Source organism: Archocentrus centrarchus, unplaced genomic scaffold (genome assembly GCF_007364275.1).
Source record: "Archocentrus centrarchus isolate MPI-CPG fArcCen1 unplaced genomic scaffold, fArcCen1 scaffold_87_ctg1, whole genome shotgun sequence".
Lineage (NCBI taxonomy): Eukaryota > Metazoa > Chordata > Actinopteri > Cichliformes > Cichlidae > Archocentrus > Archocentrus centrarchus.
In genome coordinates, this window is record NW_022060297.1 from 169,312 (window position 1) to 192,186 (window position 22,875).

General features: G+C 43.6%; 1 protein-coding gene across 2 annotated transcripts in view; it reads left to right on the forward strand.

Moving 5' to 3' along the window:
• The window catches only part of rgs9a (regulator of G protein signaling 9a), a 41,497-nt gene that overhangs the window by 14,157 nt on the left and 4,465 nt on the right, over positions 1 to 22,875 (forward strand). For both annotated transcript variants that reach the window (XM_030725951.1, XM_030725952.1), the window contains 10 exons: positions 1,092 to 1,168; positions 2,462 to 2,543; positions 2,644 to 2,706; positions 5,184 to 5,213; positions 5,332 to 5,393; positions 7,875 to 7,988; positions 8,387 to 8,502; positions 10,167 to 10,254; positions 10,450 to 10,588; positions 20,779 to 20,861. In XM_030725951.1, coding sequence (XP_030581811.1) covers positions 1,092 to 1,168; positions 2,462 to 2,543; positions 2,644 to 2,706; positions 5,184 to 5,213; positions 5,332 to 5,393; positions 7,875 to 7,988; positions 8,387 to 8,502; positions 10,167 to 10,254; positions 10,450 to 10,588; positions 20,779 to 20,861 — 854 coding nt within the window. The remainder of the gene's footprint in view (positions 1 to 1,091; positions 1,169 to 2,461; positions 2,544 to 2,643; positions 2,707 to 5,183; positions 5,214 to 5,331; positions 5,394 to 7,874; positions 7,989 to 8,386; positions 8,503 to 10,166; positions 10,255 to 10,449; positions 10,589 to 20,778; positions 20,862 to 22,875) is intronic.

Consider the following 22,875-nt stretch of genomic DNA (forward strand, 5'->3'; position numbering starts at 1 on the left):
ACTAAAGGAAGACCTGAAAATACAAACTGCAGAGCCATAATTAACTAAGGCAAAAGCAAGCCAAGAAACACAACTAGAGAATTTAATCAATAACAGGACTTCACTGACAAAAACACAAAACACTGGACCATGACAGAAACACAAGGGTGGCTGTGGCTCAGGATGTAGAGCAGGTCATGTACTAATCGGAAGGTTGATGGTTTGATTTCTGGCTTCTCAAGTCTGCATGCCACAGTATCCTTCAGCAAGGCTACGGTGAACTCAGAGTTGCTCCCAGTGCATTCATCGGAGTGTGAATGTGTGTGAATGTTAGATAGAAAGCACTTAGATGCAGAAAAAGTAAGTAAGGTGAATGCAAATGTGTTGTATAAGTGCTCAAGGAGAGTAGAAAAGTGCTATATAAGAACTAGTCTATTTACCATTTACAAGGCTGGGGGGGACACAGGGCAGCACACAATGTAACTAGACAAAGAACTTAGAGGAACATACACAGGTCACAGAAACATCTCACAAATGTCAGAGAGGGAGACAGGACTATTTATACACACAGGACAATGCCGGGGGTACTTAACATGCATGTCTCTGAAATGTGGGAGGAAGCTGGAGCACCAGGAGAGAATCCACCCAGGTACACGGAAATGAACATCTCATTCTATAAATTTAATTTTAAAGTTAAATTAAAGTTCATTAAGATAATGTTTAAAAATAACTGCCCAGGTCAGTGACCAGAGGCATTTAAAGAGGCTTGTTGAGCTGTGAGCTTTGCTTTTTTCAGCTGCCTGGTTTTGTTCTCTTGTTTTTTCAGGTTTTTCCAAAGGTTGCTCAGTAACATTTCAGAAAAGTAGCTTAAACATTTTCCAGAGCCTAATGTTTCAGCATTTTTGTCAGAAGATGCAACATATGTAGCACATAAGTACCCAGCGCAGGAGGCCACCATATCCAGAATGCTGAATTATTTCTACTGGAATCCAGTCACCCCTTCCACTGGTCTTCAGAGAGTGTTCTTGTATAACAGAGATTTCTCCCTCAGAAAAGAGGAGGGATTTTCATCTTGCTGCTCCATGCTGTCACTGTTTTTGTCTTTTAAACAGGCGCATTACAACCACCTCCATGAATGGCTGAACCACAAATGGGATTTTATTGTGATGCAAGCCACTGAACAGTACAAGTAGGTGAAACGATTAGAGCTTAGTTCTGAACTTCAGTGAAACAACTGTGACTAAAGGACCCTTCCACAAAAATTTATTTATACTAAATTAACTGCAAAAAATAGATAGGTGATTATTTACCTTCAAGCTTCATATAGAGTGAAGTCACTAAGTATTCTTTCAATTGCATCATCATCTCTTTCGACCTCATATTGGGAGTGAACAGCTACCAAATGCACTTGTAATCAATCCTGCACCTTTGATCTATTTAATATGTCAGCAAACCTCACCTGGCCGTTAAGCTGCTGGTCAGTTATTGTTAGATAGAGACAGAGGGAGAAAGAGAGAGGGGAGAGAAAGGAGGATGGACCACCCAGGATGCATGAGGTTTTTAGTATATGAATCGTTGCAAAGTAGAAAATTATTAGTTTACTTGAGCCTGTTTTCTTCATTATCTCTTGCTGGCTCCACATGATAGTGCTGCAACTATAGCAGCTGCAATGTGCAGTTTGATGTTTTGAAGTGTACAGTATAGTAATATTCTAGCTTCATTTTGTATCTCAGAGTGTGTCCATCCACACAAATATAATCTGATTTGTGAATGAGTGCAGCAAATATATACAAGATCTGCAAGTGTGTGCAAAAGTAACTGTAACTGTATACATGATTCTGTAGATGCAAACAGTAAGATTTGACATGAAGGGCTGGGTCAGAGTCATCCTAAATATTTCTTCATATTTTTCAGTAAAGTCTTGTCTCACACGTTCTTCTTGCTGGATTTCAAAGCTCCTCAGACTCCTACTTGTTTTCTTTCTACATCACATAGTTGTGTTGATGTGATTAGTTGAGGTTTGTCTGTTCCACACAGTGAAGTTCCACATAGTTCAACCTGCCAAAGATTTTTTGTGCCTGCTCTTTTCAATCTGAGGAGAACTTCATGGTTGGTACAGTGTAACAAACCAAGGACTTTTTTTAGTGCACAGTAAATTTGCTTTGCCACAGTCTTGCTAAAAATGTGCAAGGCCTTCCTAGAAACAAATTTTTAAAATTTTATTTATTAATTTAAAAAATTTTCAACCACCTGTAGCATTAATGTGGTTTTTACAGTGGCTGCTCAGTACCACCACAGATTCTGGCTTTTGAGGGCTTTTTTAAATTGCAGTACACAACAGCCATTCAGCTTTGTCACTAATTGCTGTGTGCTGTGTTTTTTTTTTTTTTGCAGACACTGTTGTAATTTGGTTTTAGGTTTTCACAGATGGTTTCCTCTTAATACCCCCACTTCCAGTTGTTTCTGCTTGTGCATATATCAGGGCCGGTAAAGAGAGGAAGAAGCCGGATCGTGTGGTGTTTGACTGCCAGGAGAGGGCTTACTGGATTGTGAACAGGCCTCCGGTCAGTCTTTTGAACTTAATCTTATTATAAAGTATAATTATAATTGGTAATTGTATTATTTACTCTGTATTTATCTTGAGCCTGTGTTGTGTGTGTCCAGCTTCGTACTCAGAGTGCTATGGACTGTGGTCCAGAGCGGCTTATTGACCCAAACACTGATCAGGTAACAGGTGAGTATACACACACACACGCACAAACAGGTGTGTAACCATGACTTCAGTGGATACTGCATTAACTTAAAGTCCTTTTCTGGAGACTCACGCTACCACTAACATAACTAATTCTAACTCAAATATTAAATTAAAGCTAATATTACTGTAAATCAATGATGTACGTCAGGGGGGCTTGCTTTTTTCCACACGAGTCTCCTAAGTATGACTAGTAAGCACATGTAAAAGACAAAACCTAGACCACATGCACACACTCACACTAAGACTGGAGAGACTGTGGTCAGCTGTTCTTTCAAGAAACGTTTTTACGTCACACTGATCTCTATAGACATCAACTTCCATGACCGACTCTGGTTCACTTTCTAATTCACTCCTTTTCTTTCCTTTCCTCAACCTTCACATGGATCCACTTTTTACCACATGTAAAATTAAAGTGCTGAGAATAATAAAGTGAAAAAAGCACTGTATGAGGCTCTGGGTAAATGTGGCTTGTAGTCTAGTGCATTTTGAGGTGTGGGAGTATTGTCTATAGAAAGCTGCTGAAGTGAAACTACCTAGCAGCTTATTAAATATTTTACAATAGCTTAACTAGTGAGAACAACAAATCTCACTATTTATAATCCAGTGAAGTGACTTACATTAATATATATATTCATTTTTTTCTGCATTATAAGTCCTCAGATTCTGTAATCCTGTCAAATATGCATAATATGCGCATATATATATATATATATATATATATATATATATATATATATATATATATATATATATATATACATATATATAAATTATATATATATATATTGAGGGACTTCTAGATTGTAATAATCAAAGGAATATCATTTGGTGGTGCTGGTAGGGCTTTAGTGGACTTTTTGATTGCATGCTCAGCCTTCTGTTTCTCAGATATTTTTTGAAATATTAAAGGTAAAAAGTCACTTCTTTACATTTACAGGATGAAGACATTCAGAAAAACATATTCACTGCATTCTCCTTCTCCTGTCTTTCTCTTGTCTAACACAGATCTCTTTCCTCATATGAAGATGATGAGTAATGCAAAAAGGTTTATTTGACACAGTGGGGTCAAAAAGTTTGAGAGCAGATTAAATATATACTCCTTTTTTCCTGGGGTCATTCCTGGGGTGGATTTGCTGGGAGGTCCACTCAGGGGACTATTGGCAGCTGTCTTGAATGTTTTCCACTTGTGAATAATCTTTCAGTTTGTATGTTTCTACTTACTTTCTGAATTCCTAAGGGAGCAGTAAGGGTGTACTCAGTTTTTCACACACTACTTCTGCATTATACAGTACTACTCAAAAGTTTGGACACACTTACCCATGTGTCCAGCCTTTTGACTGCTGCTGTACATTACATTTTTGTTAAATAAGTAACAACACAGTGTAATATGTCATGTGTTGCAGTTCATTTGAGGTTGTATTTACTACATTTTAATACCTGATAATGACCGGACTGGTTTTACTATGTGCTGATATATAAACCATCAGATTTACTCTTTTTATCATAACTGCAGAACTTTGAAACACATGGCAGACTAGACTAGATTGTTATTCTTAGCAAAGCTGGGCTCTAAGTGGGCAGTGCATGAACCTCAGTAACCCTTACCAAAAGTTAGAATAAAACAAACAAAAAGAAAAACACAAAACTGTCAAAACAAGGCTCCCCAGCAGTAATCTCAGGAGTGGAAGTGGTGCTTAATGCTAAGGGTGGGCTCAGACATACCAGCAGTGGACGATGGGGGAAAATTCCTACTGACCATTTTCAGTCCCAGTTAAAGATTCAAACATAAGGCTAAGGATTAAACAATGGCTCAAGCTGTACCTTGATGAAAAAGCTATATTGTTTGATATTAACCAGAAATAACTGCACTAAAGTTCTCAGACTTTACGATCCCACTGTACTGTACTGTGTGGTGGCGTGCTCTGTGGCGTTATATTCCTTTACAGAAAATGATGCTGTGATTATAGCAGTTAACAAAAGAAATTGACCATCTGACTCATTTTGAAGGTGATTCGGTGGTAAAGTGGTTAGCACTGGTACCTCACACCAAGCAGATTCTCTTATCAAACACTCAGTGTGTTGGGTACCAGTTTGCTTTTGCAGACCAAAGGCAGGTTTTTTGGAATAGTTAGTAATTCTGAACTGGTTATAGGTGTGAGTGTTACACTCTGTGGTTGTCTGTTTCTGTATTAGAACATTCACTAATTATGCAATAATCCCATTCAAACATGGGGAAAAGCAGCTTTATTGGTATTTATACTAGGCTGCAATATTCCAAAACCATTGCAAGATCAAGTATTCCTGGGATTGGGATTGATCCTGTAACTGAACTGTAGATGTAGGACAATAGCATCAGAAAGCCCTTTTGCTTTTAATCATACTACTTATGCACGTCACAGTCAGCAGTCTACTGCACCATGAAAATGATTTTTATCTTCTTTTCTGTCAGAAAACCACCTTTGACATGTATAGACGCAAGGTAAGTCTTAGTATTTAGGTGACACTGAAAAATGTAAACATGCAAACAATAATACACTGATATTGCATTGTTACAGAGGTAGCTTACAAATGCAAATTATGTGTATTCTTTATTCTAGAACATGTTCTATCAACAAGCCATCATGAGGTCCAAGGTCAAATCTAGTGTCTCTCTGGGAGCGTAAGTTTCTCTGGTACCTTTGGGTTAACCTGAGTTAGTTCTTCTTTGCTTGTTCACTGGATTTTAAAAACTGAGACATATGTTTTTCATGTTGTTGTTCATTATTATTATTATTTAATTTTTATTTTTATTTGCCCACCTCTCCCTCCGATACTATATACCATCAAATAATGTGATTTGTTTCTTTTTTTGAGCTAAAACTATTTACAAACACCGAGTTGTGCGTGATTGAAGTCATATTAATTAGTTGCCTGTCTTAATTGCCTGTTAATTACCTGTCCATGAAGCCAGATGACACATCAATTAGTTAAACTGCAGGAATGTCTTAAAGACATTAAGGTCTGGATGATCTCTAATTTCCTGCTTCTAAACTCAGATAAAACTGAAGTTCTTGTACTCTTGTGCAGATGGAATAAATCTAGAATAGAATTTAAAATCCTTCTCCTCACATACAAGGTCTTGAATAATCAGGCCCCATCTTATCTCAAAGACCTCATAGTACCATATCACCCCAACAGAGCACTTCTCTCTCAGACTGCTGGCTTACTTGTGGTTCCTCGGATACTTAAGAGTAGAATGGGAGGCAGAGCCTTCAGCTTTCAGGCCCCTCTTCTGTGGAACCAGCTCCCAGCTTGGATTCAGGAGACAGACACCCTCTCTATTTTTAAGATTAGGCTTAAAACTTTCCTTTATGATCAAGCTTATAGTTAGGGCTGGATCAGGTGACCCTGAACCCTCCCTTAGTTATGCTGCTATAGGCCTAGGCTGCTGGGGGATTCCCATGATGCACTATTTCTTTTTATTAACCTTTTTTACTATTTCACCTATTTTATTTACATTTTAAATTAATCTTAATATGTAAAATAATGTTACTAAAGCTTTGAAAGAAATACTGTCTAGTGTGCCCCATGTTTGTTGTAGTCATACAAAGTAGGACGGCTTCCATCAGCCTTCAGAAAGCCATCAGATTTACACATTGATCAGACTGAGTTAACTGTTCATCTGCATGTTTTATTTTAACTTCTGTAGCTTTACTGTTTTTGCTGTGTAAAACTAACAGCTGTGGATGGGAACAGCTACAGAGTTCGCGTTTCTTCAATTTGGATCTTGAACAGTTTTTTTTTTGCTGAAAAACTGGGATGTTCATGGACTTAATGTTATAATACCTTTTATTCACATGCCTGCTCCTAGATACATTTCTATTGCAGGTCTAATTTACTTGCAAATGTGGGTGAAATGCTCACACTTACATGGTAGCAGCTGATTCGTGTATGCATTGAACGAAGCATCAAAGCAAAAAAATTGTTTCAAAAATTTTTTATAATCAAGATATTCAAGTTACTCAATGAATCTGCACTGAAAATGAGCTTCCTCCTAAGGATTTCTGGGCTTTCCATTAGGAGCGGAGAGGAGCTTGGTCATATGGCAGGGTTCCAGAGTAGAACTGCTACTCCTTCACTTTGAAAGGAGCCACGCGAGGCATCTGATGCCACCCTGGTGCCTCCTAAGTGAGGTGTTTACAGCTGTTTGGACACTTTGGGACAGATACAAGAGATTATGTCCCTTGGCTGGCTTGGGAAAATGTCTGAACTAGAGGAGGTTGCTTTGGAGAGGGAGGTCTGGGCATTTCTCCTTAGACTGCTGATAATGTGATCCATACCAGGATAAGCGGCATAGGATGGATAGATTGCATAGAGATCTGATATCACTATGAGACATTTGACAAATTATAAGACAGCTGCTTCATCTAGTACACAGAATTCAAATATTATCAGGTTCCACACAACAGTGAGGTCTGAAATTTCCAAACTCCTGCTGGGAAAAGTATGACTCTCGAATTCAGGTCAGTGTCCTGTAATGGACTTCGCAGAGAAGCACAGTCTCAACACAGATGTCAGAATGGCAGCTTTTCCAGGAGAGGCTGGTATGCCACATTGCATCTACAGTAAAGCTTTAAATATTACTTTGTAAGTGACTGTGTGTAATATTCTGACTAAAATGATGAAAACCAAAAGTTCTTGGAAACAAAAGCAGAAACCATGATGACTAAACTTGAGTTACAGGTTGATGGGTTCCTTGTGGTGACCCTCGCAGCCCCTCTTTCCTTTCTGCCTGTTTGTTCCCTTCTGCGGGCGTTGGAGACCTGGCCACACCTGATCCCAGTGTGCCAGTGCTCTGTAAAAGTCCTTAGAGCTCAGTGGCTGTGGAGCTCTCCTTTTGTGAGACACCCTTTTTGTTTTTCCATACTAAACACTGCATTCACCAGCTCTTCACTCATGCGCTCACGCACACCACTGACACTATTAACTGTTATGGTTACTTTATGTTTTTTCCTTGTGTTTCCTTAAGTTAAAACAAATTGTTTCTAAATTAATATTGTGTGTATCTCCATTTCTGTCATGGCTGTGCAGCCTGAACTGGAAAAGGTCTATAATAATAATAATAATATTAATAATAATAATAATTGCGATGTCTCTGCAGATTGGTCAAATACATCACAACCTACAAAAACCATGACCCATTCCTGGCTTCCTGTCTACCCAGCAACCCCTGGCAAACAGACAATGATGCATACTGGACTCTCAACATGAGAAGGTGAACCCCCACATTTGCATTTTCTTACAGTAACTGTGTAGGACGTTCAGTGAAGTAATCATTGAACAGGCACCGTTCCCTTGCAGTAACACTGGTGTGTCTCTACATTCTTTTCTCACATAGGACAGTCTAACATTTTAAGTTTGTATTTATTTGAGAAGTCTGTTAAAAGCTCAGAGAAAATAATGGCCTTAAGAGTGTGTAATGAATTATTTTAGTCCCTTTTAACTGGGTATGCAAATTTGAGGGACAACATTAATACTGAGCAATCCTGAGTCTCTTTAAGACTCTACACACAACATTTTATTGGATGAAGACAGCATGGATACATTTTGAAGCGTGTCATTTTGTGAGACATGAGATGTTCAATAAGTGACTGAACCTGTGTTTGTCCTTAGAGTGGAAGTTCCCACTAAGATGCGTGTGGAGCGCTGGTCCTTCAGCTTATTTGAGTTGCTGAGTGACCTCCGAGGGCGAGATGATTTCAAGATCTTCCTCAAGAAGGAGTTCAGTGGTATGCTAGCAAACCTCATTCTACACATTTCCTTTTTGTATAACCTGACTGAGCGTTCCTGATGTAGCAGAGGTCTACATGCACAAATGGCACCAAACATAAAAGCATGCAGTTTTATCAATGTTTAGATAAATACACTACTCAAAAAACGTTAAAGGAACACTTTGAAAATACATCAGGTCTAAACAGGAAAAAAAATTATGCCGGATATCTATAATGATATAGACTGGGTAATATGTTAGAAATGAAAAGATGCCACATTGTTTGACAGAAATGGAAATTATCAACCTACAGAGGCTGAATGAAAAGACGCCCTAAAAATCAAAGTGAAAAAATAATGCAGCAATTCAATTCAATTCAATTCAATTTTATTTATATAGCGCCAAATCACAACAAACAGTCGCCTCAAGGCGCTTTGTATTGTGGGTAAAGACCCTACAATAATACAGAGAAAACCCAACAGTCCAAACGACCCCCTATGAGCAGCACTTGGTGACAGTGGGAAGGAAAAACTCCCTTTTAACAGGAAGAAACCTCCAGCAGAACCAGGCTCAGGGAGGGGGGTCATCTGCTGAGGGGGGAGAAAAAAAGACATGCTGTGGAAGAGAGCCAGAGATTAATAACAATTAATGATTAAATGCAGAGTGGAGTATAAACAAAGTAAATAAGATGAATGAAAAGAAACAGTGCATCATGGGAACCCCCCAGCAGCCTAGGCCTATAGCAGCATAACTAAGGGATGGTTCAGGGTCACCTGATCCAGCCCTAACTATAAGCTTTATCATAAAGGAAAGTTTTAAGCCTAATCTTAAAAATAGAGAGGGTGTCTGTCTCCTGAATCCAAGCTGGAAGCTGGTTCCACAGAAGAGGGGCCTGAAAGCTGAAGGCTCTGCCTCCCATTCTACTCTTAAGTATCCTAGGAACCACAAGTAAGCCAGCAGTCTGAGAGAGAAGTGCTCTGTTGGGGTGATATGGGACTATGAGGTCTTTGAGATAAGATGGGGCCTGATTATTGAAGACCTTGTATGTGAGGAGAAGGATTTTAAATTCTATTCTAGATTTAACAGGGAGCCAATGAAGAGAAGCCAATATGGGAGAAATCTGCTCTCTCTTTCTAGTCCCTGTCAGTACTCTAGCTGCAGCATTTTCCAGCAGGCTGGAAAATTTTGTTGAAATTTTTATTGCAGCAGTTGGTACTCAGCAGTTTATATGGTGCATGCTCCTAATGAGATGACAGATGGTGTCTCGGACCAGGACATTACTGAGCTCCTGGACAGTCTGATGCTCAGTCACAGAGGACATAGATGTTTTTTTTAACTCCTCTTTCAAACCATCTGTCTTCCCGGTCCAAAATGTCAATAAAAAAAAGGCACTGTTTTGAGAATGACAACTACCAGAATTATAATTAATCATGAATAGAACATGAATATCTTAACTAAACTGCAAAAAAATAAAAAACAAAGACAAACAAAAGAACAAAATAGTTCATAGTTTGTTCTGAACACCTCTTTATTTGTCCAAACTTTATGCCAACTGATTGTGGAGATGTTTATACTTTTTATTAAAAATGTGACAGTTCGAGCACACTAGTATTTCTTGATGAAAAGTCAGAGAATGATCAACATTATTAGGACCTAATTTGGTATTTGGTATGTGCACATCAGGTGAGAACTTGGCTTTTTGGGAAGCAGCTGAAGAACTGAAGTGGGGGACTGCATCTTCCATGTCATCAAAAGCGGAGACCATTTTCAAGTAAGACAACAAAAAGAAAAATTTGACTTTCTTAGTTGTTAGTCGTCTTATGTTACATTCTATGTTTTTTGTTTTCTTGAAACCTTTTATCTTGAAATATAAAAGACAGCAAAAGACCAAGTACATAATATCTTTGTTTCATATGAGATGTATTTTCAAACTGATCATATTGATGTAGAATATGTGTGCATACAGGACCTTCCTGGCCCCCGGCGCCCCCCGCTGGATCAACATTGATGGCAGGACAATGGGTTTGACAGTGAAAGGTCTGGAACATCCTCACCGCTATGTGCTGGAGGCAGCACAGACACATGTCTTCTTGCTTATGAAAAAGGTGTGTCCAGATTCATGATTGGTCTGAGGATCTAAATGTATCTGTTCATACCAAAAATAGAAGTGGTATTTATATAGGATATGCACCTTTTTAGTCAAAGTGATCACTCGCCATGACTTGGTGCTTTAGGTTGTGAGGCAGCAAGGGCAGTTCAGTAAGGAGATGAATTGAACACCATCCATCCATCCCTCCCTCCCTCATCCAGGGCTGGGTCGCAGGGTCAGCAGCCTAAGCAGCCTAAGCAGCCTAAGCAGAGAAGCCCAGACCTCCCTCTCCCCAGTCAACCTCCTCCAGCTTGTCCCGGGGGGCCAGGCTAGCCGAGAGAGACAATCTCTCCAGGGTGTTCTGGGACTGCACCAGGGCCTCCTGCCAGTGGGACATGCCTGGAACACCTCACCCAAGAAGTGTTCAGGAGGCATCCTACTCAGATGTCCGAACCACCCCAACTGGCTCCTTTCAATGTGGAGGAGCAGCGGCTCCACTTTGAGCCCCTCCCGAATGGCTGCACTCCTATCTCTAAGGGAGAAGCCAGCCATCTTTCGGAGGAAGCTCAGTTCTGCCGCTTGTTTTCACGATCTCGTTCTTTTGGTCACTACCCCAAGCTTGTGACCACAGGTGAGGGACATAGATTGACCAGTAAATCAACAGCTTCACTTTCACCTCAGTTCCGTCTTTACCACACCAGACTGGTGCGGCATCCACATCACTGATGAAGCCCCAATCCATCTTCTAATTTTCTGCTCCCTTCTCCCATCACTCGTGAACAAGACCCCGAGATACTTAAACTCCTCCACCCGGGGCAGCAGCTCGTCCCTGAGCTGGAGTGGGCACTCCACCCTTTTCTGGCTGAGGACCATGACCTCAAATTTAGAGATGCTAATTTTAATGCCAGCCGCTTCACACTCGGCTATGAATCGTTCCACTGCGAGCTGGAAGCCACCACCTGATACAGCCAGCGGGACCACATCATCCGCAAAAGTAGAGATGAGATTCTAAGGCCATCAAGGTGGAAGCCTTCTGCCACCTGGCTACGCCTAGAAATTCTGTCCATAAAAAGTTTGAAGCAAAAACTCGGGTGTGGGAGGAGTTCGGTGAGGCTATGGAAAAAGACTTTCGGACGGCATCGAAGTGATTCTAGCAAACCGTCAGGCAACTCAGGAGGAGAAAGCAGTGCTCCATTCACATGGTTTATAGTGCGGGTGGGGTGCTGCTGACTTCAACTGAGGCTATAGACGGACGGTGAAAGGAATACTTCGAGGACCTCCTGAATCCCACTGACACTCCTGTAGTGGAAGCAGAGTCTGGGGATGAGGGAGATGACTTGAAGATCACTGGGGGTGATGTCACTGAGGTAGTTATACAACTCCTTGGTGGCAGGGCCCCTGGGGTTGATGAGATTTGCCCTGAGTGCCTGAAGGCTCTGGATGTTGTAGGGCTGTCTTGGTTGACACGCCTCTGCAACATCGCGTGGAGATCTGGGGCAGTGCCACTGGATTGGCAGACCGGGGTGGTGGTCCTCATCTTTAAGAAGGGAGACCGGAGGGTGTGCTCCAACTTTCGGGGGATCACACTCCTCAGCCTCCCCGGAAAGGTCTGCTGGAAAGGAGTGTCCGTCCATTAGTCGAACCTCGGATTCAGGAAGAACAATGCGGTTTTCGTCCTGGTCGCAGAACATTGGTCCAGCTCTTTATTCTCTCAAGGATATTCGAGTGTGCATGGGAGTTTGCCCAACCAGTCTACATGTGCTTTGTGGACTTGGAGAAGGCATTTGATCGTGTCCCTCAGGGTATCCTTTGGGAGGTCCTGTGGGAATATGGGGTGTCTGGCCTGTTGTTGCGGGCCATTCAATCTCTGTACAACCGCAGTGAGAGCTTGGTCTGTATAGCCGGTAATAAGTCGGATTCTGTTCATAATTTTTATGGACAGAATTTCTAGGTGTAGCCAGGTGGCAGAAGGCTTCTTGCTTGGTGGCCTCAGCTCTGCTCTTTGCAGATGATGCGGTTCTGTTGGCTTCATCAGGGGGGGGCCTCCAGCTCGCAGTGGAACGGTTCGCAGCCGAGTGTGAAACGGCTGGCATGAGAATCAGCACCTCTAAGTCTGTGGCCATGGTCCTCAGCCCGAAAAGGGTGGAGTGCCCACTGCGGCTCAGGGACGAGTTCTTGCCCCAAGTGGAGGAGTTCAAGTATCTCGGGGTCTTGTTCACAAGTGAGGGGAGAAGGGAGCGGGAGATTGACAGACGGATCAGGGCTGCTTCTGCAGTGATGCGGACACTGCACCGGTCTGTTGTGGTGAAGAGGGAGCTTAGTGTAAAAGTGAAGCTCTCGATTTACCGGTCGATCTACGTTCCTACCCTCACCTATGGTCACGAGCTTTGGGTAGTGACCGAAAGAATAAGATCGCGAATACAAGCGGCAGAAATGAGTTTCCTTCGAAGGGTGGCTGGCCTCTCCCTTAGAGATAAGGTGAGGAGTGCGGCCATCCGGGAGGGGCTCAGAGTAGAGCCGCTGCTCCTCCACATCGAAAGGAGCCAGTTGAGGTGACTCGGGCATCTGATTAGGATGCCTCCTGGCCACCTCTTGGGTGAGGTGTTCCAGGCATGTCCCACCGGGAGGAGGCCCCGTGGTAGACCCAGGACACGGTGGAGAGATTATATCTCTCGGCTGGCCTTGGGGTCCCTCTGGATGAGCTGGAGGAGGTGGCTGGGGAGAGGGAAGCCTGGGCTTCTCTGCTTAGGCTCCTGCCCCCGCAACCCGGCCCGAATAAGCGGAAGAGAATGGATGGATGGAAAGATTTTGAAGACAATTGGTGACAAAGGGCAGCCCTGACGAAGCCCAACACCCACAGGAAACGAGTCCAAGTCCTATTGCCGGCAATATGGACCAAGCTCTTGCTGCGGTTGTACTGGGACTGAAAGGCCCACAACAATGGGCCAGACACCCCATACTCCCGCAGTACCCCCCACAGGATGCCCCAAGGGATGTGGTCGAATGCTTTCTCCATGTTCATAAAACACATGTAGACTGGATGGGCAAACTCCCACGCACACTCGAATGTCCTCGAGAAGATAAAGAGCTGGTCCTGTGTTCTGCGACCAGGACGAAAACCTCATTGTTTCTCTTGAATCCAAGGTTCGACATTTTCGCTGTGCGAAACAAACAGCAGTGTCTGGAGAAGGTACAAAGTTCTCTTTTCTTCACGCTGGCATTTATTGAGCAGGTGATTGATTAGGGACCTCCAGCTGTTTCCCAGTAAAGTTTTTAATGGTGGTTACAGGAAAAAACGCTGCTGCTTTGGATGCCAGACAAATGTTTCCATTCACTCCACCTGAGCTCACTGTCGTGATAATGGCTTCGCCTCTTTGCACCTGCCACATGTGTGCACACCAGGGTTATTATAGTTAACGAAAACGAACGAAATAACGAAAACTGAAATTGAAAAAACATTGTCGTTAACTGAAATAAATAAAAACTATAATTAAAAGGAAAAAACGATAACTAATTAAAACTGAATTGTGAGTTTACAAAACTAACTAAAACTAACTGAAATTATCGATAAACTGACTTTCATTTACTTGTTTTTTTTGGGGGGGTTTTTAAGCCTTGTGGATTGATATGAAATCATTGTTTCCGCTCTCCGAGTTTAAGCTGGGAGCGCCACAGGACAGCTGTGTGTGTGAGTGCGCATGTGCGTGCGCTCACCGCGCTGGTCCGCAAAGTAATGGCTGCGGTCTGCCGAGAAAGCGGCAGAGTCCCGTATGGAGGTTCTTTGAGTACAAACACCTGCACACGACCACAAGGTAATTAACACACACAATCCAGCTACACAAGCATAAATGCGGACATGAGGTCGGCAACTTCTGTAGGTTGTGTACAGAGGCCGCAAAGACCCTGCAGGTTTAATTAGCAGCATCTAACCAAGCTAGCTCCAAAACAGAAGCAGCTTCAGGTGGTGAGAACATCAGGATGCAGATGGATTTGACCTTTGACTCCTTCAAAGAGTTTGTTTTTGTTTAACACCACATGTAGGCATTATTAATCTGCTGCACTGATGCTGAACTTTATTGTGGAGTTTATTGTAGAATTTATTGAGTTTGGGAGTTCATGTTTTTCTTTGTTTCTCCCTGTTGATGTTCATGTGTGTCCTTAATATTACACAAATTCAGCATGTCTTGTGAACAGTTGGTTGTTGACTATATTTCTTTAAACTGTATCTTTTGTCAAGTTTTCATTACACAATAGTCACTTTTGCGCCTTGAATCTTGCACCTGATCAGGTATGAAAATACTAAAACTAATACTGAAACTAACTGAAACTAACTAAAACTAAGCATGAAACCAAAAATAAAAACTAATAAAAACGAGCAAAACCTCTCTGAAAACTAATTAAAACTAACTGAATTAGAGAAATAAAAGTAAAAACTAACTAAAACTAAACTATAATGTAAAATCCAAAACTATTATAACCCTGGTGCACACAGACGTAAATCAGAATCAGAATCAGAATCAGAATCAGAAGGTTTTTATTGCCATATGGGTGAACAGGTTCACAGCATTAGGAAATTGCTGCGGTACTTCGTGCTTACAGAAAGAAACAAATAAGTATAAAAACTATAAGACAATATACAAGTATACAAATTGCAAATATACAGAGATATTAGAGCTATAACTATAGCACAATATTACAAAATTACAAAATATACAGTGCAGAGACTAATTAAAAGATAGAAGAATGTAGACTATATTCCACTAATATGTACATCAGTGCAGTCAGACAGGTGCATAGACATAGGGTCATCAGCGTTTGTGGAGGGTGGTGGTAACAGTCTTAGGGTAATTGTTCATGAGTCCAACAGCAGAGGGGAAGAAACTGTTCTTATGGCGGGAGGTTCTGGTCCGTATGGACCGTAGCCTCCTGCCTGAGGGGAGAGGGTCAAAAAGTCTGTGCCCAGGGTGAGAGTGGTCGGCTGTGATCCGACCTGCACGCCACAGTGTCCTGGAGGTGTACAGGTCCTGGAGAGATGGGAGGTTACAGCCAATCACCTTCTCAGCAGAGTGCACAACGCGCTGTAGTCTCTGTTTGTCCCTAGTGGTGGCTCCAGCGTACCACACAGTGATGGAGGAGGTGAGGATGGACTCAATGATGGCAGTATAGAACTGCACCATGGTCCTTGCTGGCAAGTTGAATTTCTTCAACTGCCGCAGGAAGTACATCCTCTGCTGGGCCTTTTTGATGACAGAGGTGATGGTGGGCTCCCACTTGAGGTCCTGGGTGATGGTAGTTCCCAGGAAGCGAGAAGAGTCCACTGTGGTGATGGGGGTGTCAGTCAGGATGATGGAGGGTAGAGGGGCTGTGTGCTTCCTAAAGTCCACTATAATCTCCACTGTCTTCTGGGCGTTCAGTACCAGGTTATTGTGGCTGCACCAGGACGCCAGACGTTTGACCTCCATCCTGTAGGCCGACTCGTCCCCGTCTGAGATGAGTCCGATGAGAGTCATGTCGTCTGCAAACTTAATAAGCTTGACAGACTGGTGGTCAGAGGTGCAGCAGTTGGTATACAGGGAGAAGAGCAGAGGAGAGAGGACACAGCCCTGAGGAGTGCCAGTGCTGATGGTCCGGGAGTCCGAGACATTCTTCCCCAGCCTCACGTGCTGCTTCCTGTTCGTCAGGAAGTCAGTGATCCACCTGCAGATGGGATCAGGCACGTTCATCTGGGACAGCTTTTCTTGGAGGAGATCAGGGATGATGGTGTTGAAGGCAGAGCTGAAGTCCACAAACAGGATCCTGGCGTAGGTTCCCTGGGAGTCCAGATGCTGTAGGATGAAGTGCAGAGTCAGGTTGATGGCGTCGTCCACAGACCTGTTGGCTCTGTAGGCAAACTGCAGGGGGTCCAGAAGGGGGGCTGTGAGGGACTTGAGGTGGGACAGCACCAGACGCTCAAATGACTTCATGACCACAGAAGTCAGTGCCACAGGTCTGTAGTCATTTAGTCCAGTGATCCTTGGCTTCTTGGGGACAGGAACAATGGTAGCGGTTTTAAAGCAGACAGGCACGTGGCAAGCCTCCAGTGAGGAGTTGAAGATGTTCGTGAACAATGGGGCAAGCTCGTTAGCACAGTGTCTCAGTGTGGCAGGTGAGACACCATCTGGACCTGGAGCTTTGCGAGCTTTGACACTCCTGAACTGCTTTAGCACCTGGTCCTCCTGAATACAAAAGACTGTGGGGGTGGGGGAGGAGGGGGACTCTGGGGTGGGAGTCCTTGATGATGTGGGCTTCTCTGAGGTGTGGGGAGTGGGGGAGGTTGGGGGGTGAATATTTGTGTTGGCTGTATTGTAGTTGGGACTGGTGGAGGTGTGAAGGCTGCTGAACTGACCATCAAAACGACAATAGAACTCGTTCAGTCTATTTGCAGTTTGTAGGTCGTCTGTGGAGTGGGGGGTTTTAGGCTTGTAGTTGGTAATCTGCCTAAACCTTTCCATACAGAGGCCGCGTCGTTCTCTGAGATCTGCTGCTGTATATTCTCAGAGTGATGTGATCTAGCAGGGGCCACTTCCTTGCTAAACCTGTACTTGGCCTCTTTGTAGCAGTCTTTGTCCCCACTTTTAAAAGCCTCCCTCTTCTCTATCCACAGCTGCTTCAGTTTGGGAGTAAACCAGGGTTTGTCACTGTTATAACTCACCCTGGTGCGTGATGGCACAATGCTGTCCTCGCAGAAGTGGATATACGAGGTTACAGTGTCCGTGTAGTCATCCAGACTGTCACAGGCAGCCCTCATTGAGTCCCAGTCTGTAGTTTCGAAGCATGTGCGGAGCTCCTCCACAGCCTCACGGGTCCACTGCTTTGTTGTCCTCACCACAGGTTTTGAGAGCTTCAGCCTCTGTCTGTACGCGGGGATCAGGTGGATCATGTCGTGGTCAGAGAGGCCGAGTGCAGCGCGGGGCACTGCGTGATAAGCCCCGCTTATCGTGCTGTAGCAGTGGTCTAGTGTCTTCTCCTCTCTGGTCGGACATGTGATATATTGTTTATATTTGGGAAGTTCCTGTCTCAGGCTGGCTTTATTAAAGTCCCCAAGTACGATGATAAGAGAGTCCGGGTATGTCCGCTCCATGCACAGAATCTGCTCTGTGAGCGCGCACTGGGCCTCGTGCACGTCCGCGTCCGGCGGGATGTAAACAGCAGCCAGTATGAATGAAGCGAACTCCCGCGGAGAGTAAAACGGTTTACAGTGAATGAAAAGATATTCCAGTGAGGGAGAGCAGTGCTTAGCAATCTCTGTCACATCCGTACACCAGCCCCTGTTTATGTAGAAGCAGACTCCTCCACCTGTAGCCTTGCCGGAAAGCGCAGCTTGCCGGTCTGCGCGGAGGAGATGAAATCCCTCCAACTGGAGCGCGCAGTCCGGTATCTCCTCACACAGCCATGACTCCGTGAAGCATAACACACAGGATTTGGAAAAGTCTCTATTCATGCTCCTCATCAGTATCAGTTCGTCCATTTTGTTCCTAAGTGAACGCACGTTGGAGAGGAAAATCCCAGGTAAGGCTGTGCGTAATCCACGTCTCCTTAGCCTCACAAGCACGCCAGCGCGCTTCCCTCTCTTTCGGCGTCTCACTTTCTGGGCCAGAGTGTGTAATAAATCCGCCGCAGATGCGACAAAAACAGGAAATAAATCCGAAGGTGTTGTGGACCTAATGTTGAAAAGCTCTTCTCTGGTGTAAGAATACCCAGAAGAGTGTCCAGACACAGAAATAACGCACAAAAACAAACAAAACAGAGCGCACCGAAGTACCAGGGCATCCATTCGCGGCGCCATCTTGGATCATGGTTCCAAGATGCTGTTGTTCTGTTATCAGTGTTTTTGTTGAAAAACTAGGGGCTGCATGCACTTAATGTTGCAATGCTTTGTATTCACACATGCCCTCCAAAATATGTTTCTATTGCAGGTCTATTTTTAGCCACTAATCAGGGATTAAATCAGCAATGATCCACTCGGTGTTAAAGGGTTGTTTTTTCCAAATGACAGAAATTCATTGCAATAATAGAGAATTTCAATGCTGCTAATGCGGGTGAAATGCTCCGCTTAAATGGAGGCATCTGAGCACTGCAAAGTTTAAACGAAGCAACAAATTTGTATTGAGGATTTTTTCCAATTGAATTATTCAAGTTTCTTGAGCAATTGTTGCAGCCCTACTGTAGGTGCTTCCCTGCGCCTCTGGCCTGGTGATTGGGCTGTGATTGTTGTTTACGTGCTAAACGACAGTTCATAGTATCCACACTTCTTGAAGTTGCTGGACGGGGTGCTCAAGGATACTCCATCCAGTGACTCTAATGTCCTACTGGGAGACTTCATGTGGACAATGACAGTGAGACCTGAAGGGGCGTGACTGTGAGGAATGGCCTGACTGATCTGAACTTGAATGGTCTTTTGTTATTGGACTTCTGTGCAAACCACAGTTTGTCCTTAACATACACCATATTCGAACATAAGGATGTCCATAAGTGCATGTGGCACCAGGACACCCTAGGTCGCAGGTCAATGATCGATTTTGTAATGCTATTATCAGATATGTGATCGTATGTTCTGGACACTTTGGTGAAGAGAGGAGTTGAGCTGTCAACTAATCACCACCTGGTGGTGAGTTGGATCAGGTGGCAGGGGAGGATGCTGGACAGACCCAATGCACCTATATGTATAGTGAGGATGCATTGGGAATGCCTCCCAGATGTCCCAGTCCGCGTGATCTTCAACTCCCACCTCCGGTAGAACTTTGGACTAAATGGACTAGTTCTTATATAGCGCTTTTCTACTCTGTCTGAGCACTCAAAGCGCTTATACAACAGGTTTACATTTACCCAGTCACACCCATTCATACAAGCACTTCCATGAGTAACTAAGCTAAGTGCTTACTGTCTAACATTCACACACATTCAAGTTGGGGTTCAGTATCTTGCCCAAGGATACTTTGGCATGCAGCTTGGAGCAGCCAGGAATCAAACCGCTGACCTCCCGATCAGTAGGTGACCTGCTGTACCTCCTGAGCTACAGCCACCCCAGCACTGACAGCATTCGGAAGGAGGTTGAGGTCATTGAACCTGAATGGAAACGCAAACTGTCAGGCAACTCAGGACGGGAAAGCGGTGCTCCACCCACATGGTTTATAGTGTAGGCGGGGTGCTGCTGACTTCAACTGAGGCTATAATCAGGCAGTGGAAGGAATCCTTCAAGGACCTCCTTAATCCCACTGACATGCCTTCCATAGTGGAAGCAGAGTCTGGGGATGAGGGGGACGACTTGCCCATCACAGTGGGTGAGGTCACTGAGGTGGTTAAACAACTCCTTGTTGGCAGGGCCCCTGGGGTGGATGAGATTTGGCCTGAGTTCCTGAAGGATCTTGATGTTGTAGGGCTGTCTTGGTTGACATGTCTCTGCAACATCGTGTGGAGATCTGGGGCAATGCCACTGGATTGGCATACCGAGGTGGTGGTCCCCATTTTTAAGAAGGGGGACTGGAGGGTGTGCTTCAGCTATCGGGGGATCACATTACTTAGCCTCTATTGGAAGGTCTATGCCAGGGTGCTTGAAAGGAGGGTCCATCCATTAATCAAACCTTGAACCTCGGAACATGACATGATAGGAAATACAATTAGCTATTTTGTGATTAGACTCCCATGGCCCATTGTAGTGGAACAGACTCCCAGCGGAAATAAGAATTAGAGCAGGACCCTCTGGAGTCTAGACACTGGTGGTGGTGAAGACAAAGCTGGAGGCTTGGAAGGAGCTCTGACAGACTTGGGTCGTGGAGATAGGGACAAGCTGAGTTGCACAAGTGAGTCTGAAAGGGAGAATGACAGATAAGCAGATATTTAAAGCATGCTGGTGGGCTCAAAGAAGGTGGGCAGAAAGATTATTGGACTAGAAGTGATAAAGTCAGCATTAAGTTTGATAGCGTGTGAAAGTGGTAGATCTAGACAAGCAGACAAACACCTGGGGAAGATGGCAGATGAGTGATTACATCTTCCTTATTGAACTTATACTTAAGCTACAGGGTACTAATTTCTGGCTAGGCCTACAATAGTCAATTGACAAAACATTGTTACATTACATAAAAGCTGTCACATGTACAATATTAGGTGTACTATGATTTGTAAGGTTGCTGTGGTTATCAGCATTCTCATGTTCTTTGATTGGCGCAGGACACTTTCTTCCGTTACCTCAAGTCACCTACTTACAAAGACATCCAGAAGAAGGCACTGAACCCTGAACAGCACAACTTCAGGTTGGTATTGTATGTAGAAAGTAAAATTATAAAACTTACATTATTTGGCATGTTTTTTTTTTCATTGAAATTTGCCAAATATTGTGGGCCAAGTGGCTGTATTTACAGGTTGTCATCATTTTAGCCTCCTGCACTTTGGGCATGTTTGAAAATTTCTGTTGGTCTAACAGCAGGTGAAACTTTCAACTCTCAAACTAGATGGAAGTTTACTATTGGAAGATTCCTATTGGCCAAACACCACTCGAAAAGAGCCATTGTTTCCATGAAACCTGTTCAACTCCCTAATGAGGACTCATACGCCTAAGTGAACAGGAGTAAACTCCTGTTCACTTAGGCATAAGAAAGAAGACAAAGAAAGAGGAGCAAAAACAGGAACCATCATGGAAGGACAGGCCTCTACACGGCACATACCACTGGCAGATAGAAGAAGTGGCTGATATAGAAAAATTCTACAAATGTCTGGACGAAGCTGGATTTTAAAATGTACCATTTAAAAAAAAAAGAAGCTAATTTTGTTTGATGGCAGCAAATTCAAAATCGGGTTGAGATGTGGCAATAAAAGCCTCGAAAAATAGTACTAAAAATTATGCAGCTAATGAGTTTAATTGGCAACAGGTCAGTAACAAGACTAGGCGTAAAGGGAGCAACGTCTGCCAGTTTCTCACAAGCTGCCACGGTACTTCTTAGATACTCTGCCTCAACACTTCGCAGCCTGTCCTGCCATCTCACTCTGGACTGTAGTTGTCATGTGTAGTGGAGTGAGAGGAATGAGGACTCATTCACACAGACACACAGGCAGCAGGCAGGGATGAACTTAAAACAAGCCTTTATTAAGCTGAAAACCAGAGGAACAAAAATATAAAAGGGAACAGAAATCTAGAACTATAACTAAACTGGGAATACACACTGGGAGCTGAGGAGATAAAGAAACCCGAGAGAGAAGGGACTAGTGGTGCTTTGACATGGAACAATGGGAGAGTGAGACAGTAGATACACAGTGGGATAATAGGAAAGTGGAAACACCTGGGAGAACAGGTGAACACAGAATGAGACAAACGAGACAAGGGGAAGCAAAGCAGGGCACAAAGCACAAAGAACACGAGACTGGCAAAATAAAACATGAAGTGAGAAGACAGGGGAACAGAAACACAAACTTGACACCATACAGGAACACAGACACACTAAGGAAAACAGACACCAGAGACTTTACACAAAAGGGAAGGACACTGAGGGAAAAACACAGGGAGAACTAAAGTCTAAAGCCACTAGGAATTTAAGAACACACAATGGGAACACATGAAACGAACAAACCAAGGATGAACTAGGAAGAAACAAAAGCACTAAGGCATATATGAAACAATATAACAAAATAAACCAGTGATCACAAAGGCAATAGCATAGCATTACTGATAGGAACATTGACTACCTGTCCCTAACAGAGACATGGCAAAATATGCTGGACCTTTTGTCACTCAACCTCCTGGTTTTGTGTACATTCAGAAACCTTGCTCTAAAGGTCGTGATGGTGGGTTAGCTGTGATTCACTAAGCTGACATGCTGGTTAAACTACCATTACCCAGTGTCACCTTTTTTGAGTGCCTTGTGGTCACTCTTGCTGGATCAACAGAGCTTCAGGTTGTCCTTATCTACCACCCCCCTAAAGTCTCTACTTGGTGACTTCCATATGCACATTGACTCCAATAGCTGTTCATTCACCAGCAAATTCTTGTCTCTGTTGGACTACTTCAATTTCAAGTAGCACATTAAAGGTCCCACCCACTCACATCAGAGGCCATGTGGATCTGGTTTGCTCTAAAGGCACAACTCCTTCCAATCTGAAGTGCCTGGACCACCTGGTTGTCTGCTTTTCTGTTCCTGTTCCTCTGACTGTGCACTATGTACTATCACATACAGGAACATTAAAAACATCAGTATCACCCCATATCTTAGTTGATGGGCTTGTTGACCACTATTACTCAGCCCTATTCTGCAGCCTTAACTCCCTTGCCCCCAG